Source organism: Phytophthora sojae (assembly GCF_000149755.1).
Source record: "Phytophthora sojae unplaced genomic scaffold PHYSOscaffold_4, whole genome shotgun sequence".
NCBI lineage: Eukaryota > Oomycota > Peronosporomycetes > Peronosporales > Peronosporaceae > Phytophthora > Phytophthora sojae.
The window spans coordinates 6,038,374-6,047,485 of record NW_009258118.1 but is presented as its reverse complement, the minus strand read 5'-3'; the positions used below and the strand labels follow the sequence as shown (position 1 = coordinate 6,047,485).

Below are 9,112 nucleotides of genomic sequence, written 5' to 3'. Positions count from 1 at the left end.
ATCTCCAGCTACTTTCTCCTTCTCCAGCTGGAGAAAGAGACGAAGTAATTTTCCAGTTGTCACGTTGTGAACTAAACTATTTTGACCAATCAAAAGACAAGAAATAGATTTGATGAGAGGTCATCTCCATCTCCAGCTACCTAGCGAACACGCTCTAAGGAGATAGTTTTCATCTGGGACTCCACCGTTCACTAAAACAATACATCTCCCTAAGTGTGGTACAATTCGGGAAACATGTTTTCTCAAAAAGTATAAGGTTCTGCCTGTTCGCTGAGCAAGCAGATTACTGTAGTGCTAAGAGTCTGATAGAGCGCTGACAAACTCGTTTTAAGGTCTACAGTACAATATGTAATGAGTGAACCCGGACACATGTTTTTTGCAACCAGCTGGTATACAAAGAGGTATGGATAGTTGTTCTGTGGTGCAAATCCGAGGAACTACGGTGCTGAAGCATACTTCAGGTGTTTTTGTTAGATCTACGGTGTAGAGGGTACTCCCTCGTTGGCCCCAGCATGATGCTGCGAAAGATGGGACAACCGACTCTCGGTTTGATCGCAAGCCTTTCGGGAAGCAATGTTCACTTTCAGATTCACCGCCTTCCTGCACTGCAAGCCACACCATGATCCTACGCTCTCTTCTTCTCTCCGCAATCGCCATCGCCTCCTTCAGCGCTGCGGGGGCTGTCACTATCGACCACGACAAGGTACAGCCGTTTGCGCAGCCCGAGCCAGTCACCGTGTCCGAGAAAACCGCTGTAAAATTCAAACCGAGTCTCCACATCGTTGACGGATGCCACCCGTACCCTGCTGTCAACGCTGCGGGTGAAACGAGCGCGGGGCTAAAAGGAAGTGGACGTATAGACGGGAAATGCAAGGGGTCCGCTCTCGGCTCGCAAGTGTATGGACGAGCTATATGGTACAAGGATCTCTGGGCCATCGTGTACGGCTGGTACTTCCCCAAGGATAAAGTCGATTTCCTTAACAAGGGCCAACGACACAAATGGGTCAGCGCCGTAGTGTGGTTGGACAACCCTGCGGTCGAGACCCCCAAGATTCTCGCCATCTCGACTTGGAACGTGAAAGGAGGGTATGACATTTTGAAGAACGAACCGCCAGAGTGCTATCGTTACGGTTGCGACCCGAAGTTCGTCGAGTATATCAACATGACGACCCCCATGCTCTCGTACGTGCGTTCTCTCGAAGAGCCTGTTCACACGCTGCGACCGACTACGGCAAGGGGTACTGGCGAACTCCAAGATCTCGTCATGTGGGAGCAGTTGAGCGAAGAAGCGCGGATCGCGCTAGGTGAGGCAGACTTCGGGGAGAAATCACCGGTCCCGTTCATTGACACCAACTTGAACGCAAATCTCGAAGCGGCTCGTCCGTTTCTGTAGGCATACTCGTTAGGCGGCCTCAGAAAAGTTTGATACATTGATATCCTGCAACGTAACGGCCAGCGTCTTTAAGTTGCGTGCTTGACAGCATTGACATCGTGCAACATCGCCAGCAATATCGATGTGAAGATCAACGTTTCAAGTTTGTGTTTGAGCTGGATATTATAATACCATTGTTGCAAGGAGGATTAAGGGCACGGCCGTGAACGTGCAGGCTTTTGTCTACATATCTCGGAGCTGGCGCAGAAGTTGTCGACCGTGTAGAGACAGCACGACGAGACCGTCTACATGCTGGAGGTGCATTTCAAGAACGTGGAGGGCACGGAGTTCACGGTGCAGGACGCAGACGCGCAACTGCAAGCACACGGGCTCCGCCGCTTGGCGCTAAAAGCTGATAACGGAGGAAGAGGCCGTGGTGGAGCAAGGACGTGCTGTGCCGAGGCCTGCCGGCATCTCCGGGCGCAACCGTGGGCAAGATCGTGTTCGCGGCGACCCTCGCGGAGGCGTGGTTCGCGTGTATACTGATGCGTGAGGAGACGTCGCCCAAGGAAGTGGGCGGCTTGCACGCGGCCGAGAGCGCCCTCACGTCTCGCGGCGGCATGACGTCCCACGCAGCCGTGGTGGCCCGCGGCTGGGGCGAAGCGTGCCTTTGTGGCTGCGCGCGCGGTGTCCATCGACGCCAAGACCAAGACGATGCGCTTCCACAAGTCGAGCGGCACCGAGGTGCTGCTGCGCGAGGGCGATTAAATCAGCGAGAACGGCACGACGGGCGAGGTGATCAAGGGCACGCAGGCGCTCTGATGTTTATGACTTTGTCTCGAAGCCTGACTACAACCTTGATCCTGCGGTTAGCGCGAGTGTAATCGTTGCGCCAAGTGTGAATAAAAACATCGTTCCGCACGCGTACAAAAAGCCCCGTTCGTCTTCGCTTGATAATCTGCTAGAACGTTTCTTCAGCACGGCCGCACCAAGCTTCTCCACTCTTTCCTCCGTCAGCGCGCTCGGATTCTTGCTGATCACCGTCTTGAGCTTGTCCATGGAAGGACTCTTTTTCAAACTCTCCATCCTCGCCATTAGAGCCGTGTCCTTTTGCAAGCTCTCGAACGTCTTGACAAGCTGAGGGTTGTTCTCGAAAGGCTTGAGAAGCGATGAATTGCCGCTCAGCGTCTTGGTCAAGGTCGGATACTCCTTCAACTTCTTGACAACACTGGACTCTTTGGTAGAAAACGAGTTCACTTTGCGTCTGCATTCTCTCTTCGGCCTCAGCATTGGTGGTGCCATTCCGTCACCCGTTTAACTGCTGCTTCGGAGGCTTGCAATTGCGTTGGCCTGTTCGGCGATAGCAAAAGCCTGGATACATGCAGCGAAGGCGACGGCTATCAGAAAGAAGCATCCCTGACGCATGCTGGTGATCCCAGGCCCGATTGAGAACGCTCTTCACGCCTTGAGTGCTTGTAGGTCGGTTCGGGAATGGAGAGGAGTTGTTGCATCACTTGGTATGGAATTATTCGGCAAGTTGCTGCCGCGTACAGACGACGACCTGATGCACGGAAATGGTGATTACTACCCACCTCTAACACACCTATCTATGCCGTCCGTGGAGTTGAGCACACCTCGGGCTCATTAAAGTCGCAGAGTACCTATTGTAGCCAAAGTGGCCTTGTCTGCTCTTAAGTACAATGCATGCCAGGGTCACCACGATCACCTCGTAGCTATTTTGAGCAAATATCTACCGCACTCGGGCACAGAGTTGGTGAAGTGCACCAATATACTGTGCCATCCAGTTCTCGACATGCAGATTTATGGACACCAGCCGCCATCGTCATCAGCGCGTCCGTGAACGAATGTCATCGGCGATCGCGTATCCAACTTCCTCGGCTTTCGCGAATACAGTGACAGAGCTATGAGCGACGCTTGTAGCCAAAGCAGGTAAAAAAAGAGAAAATAGTACTGTAGTGTACACATTGATGTCTATCTGTATCCGGATAGTCATGAAAGCTATTTCCTTAGCACGAAGTAGTCGGGCGTACACCTGCAAGCCGTAGCCCGCATATTTTCCCCCAGTTAATGGTATAAAGCCCTGGTCTAAAGCTAAGCTTGCAGTTTGTATAACGCTTCGACAGCGGTCGGTCGTTCGCTCGGGTCCCCGGACGCACAATCATACCGTAGCTCAGTGATTGAGGGGTGAGTTGCCCTCGGAGAAATTTGCACGGACTGCACCTGTCGCTACGCCTTGAAAGAGCGCGTAGATCCTCCTTTTGTGTAAGGTAAGCTGGAGCCATCTAAAGTTAGGTAAATGCCCTTGCCGGCTGGTGGAGCGCACAGTGCGTGGGGGATGGCGGGGAGAACAAGAGCAGAACTACAATGGCACCTCGCTCTCCTTCGTAAGCGACGCGCAACATGCCGACGGTATCTTCAATAATATTAAATGTACTGATCAATTTGAGTGACCATATTATTGACTTTGGACTAGTGGTTCTCAGGTCCGCAGGTTTCATCAGCCAATAGGATTTACCTGCAAACCTGCAGCAAGTCACAAAGTATGCTGGCTAACCTGCAATGCACTTTCTGAACACACCTGCAGGTTTACGCTGATTGGTTAGATCTTCCTGAAACCTGCAAATCTACCAACCGTGAGAACCACTAGTATTGCTTTTTGCTCAAAATGGCCAGCTCGTCAACGCTGTACAACTGGGAGACGGCCGTGGCGCGCGATCCGGACCTACAGCGCATCGACGCGTTCGTGCAGCGCACGATCGCCAAGCTGCCGGGCGCGGCGCCGCCGTCCTCCAGCGTGGGCCGCGGCGGCTCCCGGTACGCGCCGCCAGTCAAATCCGAACGTGCGTACCCAAATCACATTTCTGGCCCAAATCACATTAATTTGCTAACCACCTATTATATTTTGCCCAACCGCCGCTGAATGAGTAGGTCCAGCACCGAGCCCAGGCAGCGATACAAGCATGGTGTCAACGAGGACAGGCAGTAGAGCTACTGCACGTGCTCCGCCGTCCGAGGGCAGCAATGAAAGCCCGCAGTTCATCGACCCGAGCAGCTACCAGAGCGAGTCCTCCAGCGAGGTGGACATGCGCGAGGTGAACCCCATGGACGAGCTCAGCGACTTTGAGTCGGACGCGTCGCAGCAGCCGCAGCAGGAACAGCAGCAGCAGGAGCCAATAGAGAACAACGCTGCAGCTGCAGACAACGACGTGGAGATGGACGCAGACGCAGACGCAGAGGAGGCGGAAGAGGAGGACAAGAACACGGTGTGCGAGGTGTGCAAGAGCTCGGAGCGCGAGCGCGACATTGTGCTCTGCGACGACTGCGACGCCGAGTACCACGTCTTCTGTCTGAGCCCGCCGCTGCCCAAGGTGCCCGAGGGCACGTGGTACTGTCCAAAGTGCCGGGTCAAGTATCCGGATACCGAAGCGGCTAGTGCTGCGGTGGACGTGCGGGTGATGGCGGAGCAGCTGCGGGCTGGAGGCGCAGCAGTGGAAAATGCTGGCGCAGTGCAGACGAACGAGACGGAGCCAGAGGCGCCGACTAGTGGCGACGTAGCGGCAGCGGATGGAGGGGCAGATGGACCGGCATCATTCCCGGTACGCGGTTGCTATTGTTTTCACGAGTTTGTGCTGGCTAACGATTGTTATCTTGTGCACAGATCTCTCAGGCGCTGGAAGGAAACCCAGAGTCAGCAAACGCGTTGCTCGTTCACGCGTGCAGTTGCGACGACGTCAAGTGCGCGGACGCGGAATTCCATGTGTTCTGTCCCCACATGAAGCGCTTCCTGCGCAGCGTGTGTTGGGCATCGCACAGCGACAAATGGCGCTCCTACCGACTCGCACGGATCACGGCCGAGCTCTTTGCGTACCACGCTATGAACTGCAAGCTGGAGCAGTGCAATGTCCCGCTTTGCGTCAAAATTCGTGAAGAAGAAATCGTCTAAGGCGACGAGCGGGCGGCGTATTATCCATCCCGAGGACGCTAATAAGTAACTGATCTGAGGGTTTTGAAGGAATGCCGTTTTTCTATGTGTGACGCAGAACGAAGAGTTACGATGAAGAGTGCATTGCGTTGGGTTTCTGGGCGACGACTGTGGTCCTCTAATAGTCGTGTCTATGCGGAAGTCGAAGCGGACTGAGGTGGCCACTTCGATGGGGTTTTGTTTTGGTGCGGAGCGGTGAAGCCGGCTTCAGTGGCGACGCGGCGTTTACAGCGTGGACCCATGCATATACGTCGCTTTTGGAGACCTCCCACGATGCGACTATATCTCTGTAGTTGCTCGGAAGTTCGAATTGATGCTTGTACGCAGGCTTGGGAAGAGAGAGAGGTTTCTGCTGCCGTGGCGGGGATGACAAAATTGGGCGGGATTCAATCTTCAAAGCAGGAATCAAGTCCAAAGAGGACGAAGTGAATATTCCTCCCTCCTCCTCCTCCGCCTTCGTGGTGTTTGCTGGATTAGCTGGACTCAGATTTACCGTTGACGCGGCGGCAAGTGATGCTCTGGGCCCGGGCTTCAGAGCGATGCTGAAGCGTGGCTCTCGCTTTTTGAGCTTAAGCAGCATGTCATCCACGACAGCCAGTTGATTAGCGGGGCGGAGCTCAAAGCCGCGTTCCTGTTTGATCGACACGCACTTCTTGAGCAGCAGCAGCGCGTTGGTGAGACTGTTTTGCGTGGGCAGCATGGGCATCAGTCGCGTGATTTCGCTCGGTGCGGCTGAGTAGTAAGTCCCCTCGCTCTCCACAATTTCGCGGGTTGCAAGCTTCAACGAAAGCGTGCAGCAAATGGCGCCGTCGTGGTCCCCGCCCAGCAGCAAGAAGATGCGAAGTGTCTTGCTGTTGCTCGATGGTTCATGCACGTGAGTCGCCGCTGTGCTCACGTGTCCATTGTGCTCGAAGTACCTGCTGTTGCGCCGATCGGTACTGAAGTCATCAGTACGAGGAGTGATGGAGCCCGCCGTCTCCTGATAATCGGAGCTGTCGGAGTTGTTCGAGCGATGGGAGTGCGAGCCTGACTCCATCGACTGCATCACCGATCCATGGCTCTCCGAGTCGGTAGTCGCAATGCCGAGAATGCGGCCTTTTGTCGACGACTTTCGTCGCAGCTCTATCTTCTTGCCTGAGGTGGAGGCGTGATGAGCGAGGCGGTTCTTAGACCCGCCGCGGTGCTTACTACCTATCAGCGAGTGACTCGAGGAGCTGGACGAACTTTGGCTGCGATAGCATAGACCGTCGAGACTTTGAGCGAGGCACTCCCAACTTTTTCCGCTCTTTGCTGATGGAGCCACCAGCATTGCCATGGTGGTGAGTGGAGCTTGCGGTGTGATCATGGTCAGTCTCGTCGTCCGCAGTTTCCTTGATGGCGGGAGGCAAATGTCCATCCAAAGCAGATTCGTCTTCAGTCGCTGGGTCCACGCGTGGGTGGTTGTTCACCTTCATTGCGCCGAGTCGAGCTGTGATTGAATGCAGCTTCGAGTCTCGGGTCGCTTCAATGGCTTGGAGCAGCTGTATCAGTGTCAATTCACCGCCGCCACCACTCATCTCCGACGAAGGGCCATTTGACGCAGACAGATTTGCCAGAACTGCGTATGGATCGGGGAGGTCTGCGCGTCTGCCCACACTCGAAAGTAGGGGGAAGACTTCCTGCCGCGGCAAAGTACCGCGATCAAACACGTCAAAGGTGCGGAACTTGTCGGAAACGAGCGCGATCGTGTCTCGGTGGAAGCTTGCAAGCAGGCGATCAGGAATATGATAGCACCTCGTCAGCTTCTCCTGCTTCAGCTCCTCCAGAGCCTTATCGCGTGTACAGTCTGCTATCACTTGCTGGAATGGTGTCGATTCTCGAAAGTCGTCGGTCGATTGATGCGGATCCTGCAACTGGCCAGGCGTCCACATCGAGATCGCGCCGTCTTTAGGAAAGAGCCCAAGGATCCCTTTGTCGGCGGAGACGTGATGCCCATTTACGATTGAGCCCTCAAGGAGAATGGGGGAAATTTGACGAAGTGCAGCCTCAGGGTGTGGCAGTGGAGTTAACAGCATTGCACAGTTCATGAGCGCGCCGCAGAATAGAGGGAACGTGAACGCAGGCTGGCCGTCCGCGTCCAAGTACACGCGCATCTTGCCCATGACTGCCTGAGCGAAAATGCGCTCGACACTGTCGACTTGGAGGCCCCTAGTTGACGGCATCACGGAGCTAACGTTAGTACCGCTGCTGCTGCTTTCGTTTATCAATCGGGCGTCGCGGAGGATTTCGACGAGTCGGGCGCAGTTAATTGAGGGCAGGTCGTCTCCAACTGCGGAGGAGTCGTAGAACTTGAACAACCCGTAGAGCTGGTTAACCTGGTTTTGCGTCAGTGTCTTGAGCGCTGAATTGTTCAAATTCCAGTGGAACTGCGGCGTCAAAGTAGGCACCGGACAGGTGTTCGGTCGGTGAGTTTCGGTTGCTGCAGTGGCTTCAGGACGATATTTGTTGACAGTTTTGTTGGAATGCTGACGCAGCAGACACGACGAGCCGCCGACATTTGTCTTTGTGCACTTTTTGGCTCCTGGAGTGGGAGCGGTGGCGACTCGAGTATCCATGCTCTCGATTGTCAGGCGTTCATGAATGAGTTTGCAATCGATACTTCCACTCTCTCCGTACCAAGGAAGGCCATTCTTGGAAGACAGAGGCAGGTATTTTTACAGACAAGCATGAGGGTCGGTCTCCTTTAGGAGTTCAATGAATCGAAGACAGAGAAACTCGCCGCAATCTGAAGACTGTCGAACGAAGGGTTGGTTGAGCTCAAGGCTCTTCGGTGTTTTTGATGTGGCTGCCTAGTCTCGACGGGAATCGAAGAGGGCTTAGATGGCCACTACGAGAGGGCATGGCTTGGTGGTATGTGTACAGTGCCGGCTGGAGAGGCGATGCCGCATTCACATTGTGGACCCACGTGTCGCTTCCAGCAACCTGCCACGTTGCAAGGAGGTCTTTATAGTTCTTCGGGAGTTTGCTCTGTGAACGGGTAGACTTTGAATGGGGTGGAACTTTCGCTTGTTGCCATGGTAACCTGTGGATATGGTCTGATGGAGCCGAGGAGATTTGGCGGCACCCTTCGGACCTTTGAGATACTGAAGCGGTAGCAAGGGGTTGCCTTGGAGGTAGCACTGCAGTATCCCGCGACGTCTTGATAACGGGGGTGCTGTAGTGCGGTTGTCGTTCGTTCAGATCTTGCAGCATTTTATCCACGACAATGAGTTGGCCAGCAGGACGCTGCTCGAAACCGCGCTCCATTCTGGTTATCACGCACTTCTTCAGCATACGTAGCGCGGTGGCCAAAGTCTTTTGAGTCGGCAACACGGGCTTCGTTCGTGTCGTCTCGTTTGGTGCTGTCGCGTAGAATATCCCCTCGCTTTCGGTGATTTCTTTGGTCGCAAACACGAGGGAGATGGTGCAGCAAATGGCTCCATCGTGGTCACCACCGAGCAGCAAGAAGATACGGATCGTCTTCCTGTTGCTTGCACTTGGGGGTTCACACACTTCAATCGTCATAATCGGTGGGCATAGCAACTCTGGCTCATGGTCTGCGTCGGAAACCTGGTGAAGAGCGCTCACGGTGTCATTACTGTTGGGAATGTTAGTGTCCAAGGAGTCCGCCTCCACAACTGTGGGCTCTTTCTCTCTGGCTGTGGCTAACAGCGCGGATTGCCTCCGGGATGTCGGCTCTTCCTGGTTAATCAACTCTG

The 9,112-nt window shown here is 54.5% G+C and overlaps 3 protein-coding genes across 3 annotated transcripts; 2 read left to right on the top strand and 1 right to left on the bottom strand.

The window, feature by feature from the left end:
* Positions 1–619: 619 nt before the first annotated feature.
* PHYSODRAFT_504553 (necrosis inducing-like protein NPP1 type) lies at positions 620–1,393 on the top strand (the record flags this gene model as incomplete). The annotated part of the gene is made up of 1 exon (XM_009529280.1): positions 620–1,393. One exon carries the CDS (start codon positions 620–622, stop codon positions 1,391–1,393), a length of 774 nt encoding a protein of 257 aa, XP_009527575.1.
* Positions 1,394–2,221: 828 nt separating this feature from the next.
* PHYSODRAFT_332294 (hypothetical protein) lies at positions 2,222–2,662 on the bottom strand (the record flags this gene model as incomplete). Its single annotated transcript, XM_009529279.1, has 1 exon — positions 2,222–2,662. One exon carries the CDS (start codon positions 2,660–2,662, stop codon positions 2,222–2,224), a length of 441 nt encoding a protein of 146 aa, XP_009527574.1.
* Positions 2,663–4,058: 1,396 nt separating this feature from the next.
* Positions 4,059–5,336, top strand: PHYSODRAFT_332293 (hypothetical protein; the record flags this gene model as incomplete). The annotated part of the gene is made up of 3 exons (XM_009529278.1): positions 4,059–4,233; positions 4,322–4,989; positions 5,052–5,336. The coding sequence occupies 3 exons, from the start codon at positions 4,059–4,061 to the stop codon at positions 5,334–5,336; spliced, it is 1,128 nt and encodes a 375-aa protein (XP_009527573.1).
* Positions 5,337–9,112: the final 3,776 nt, after the last annotated feature.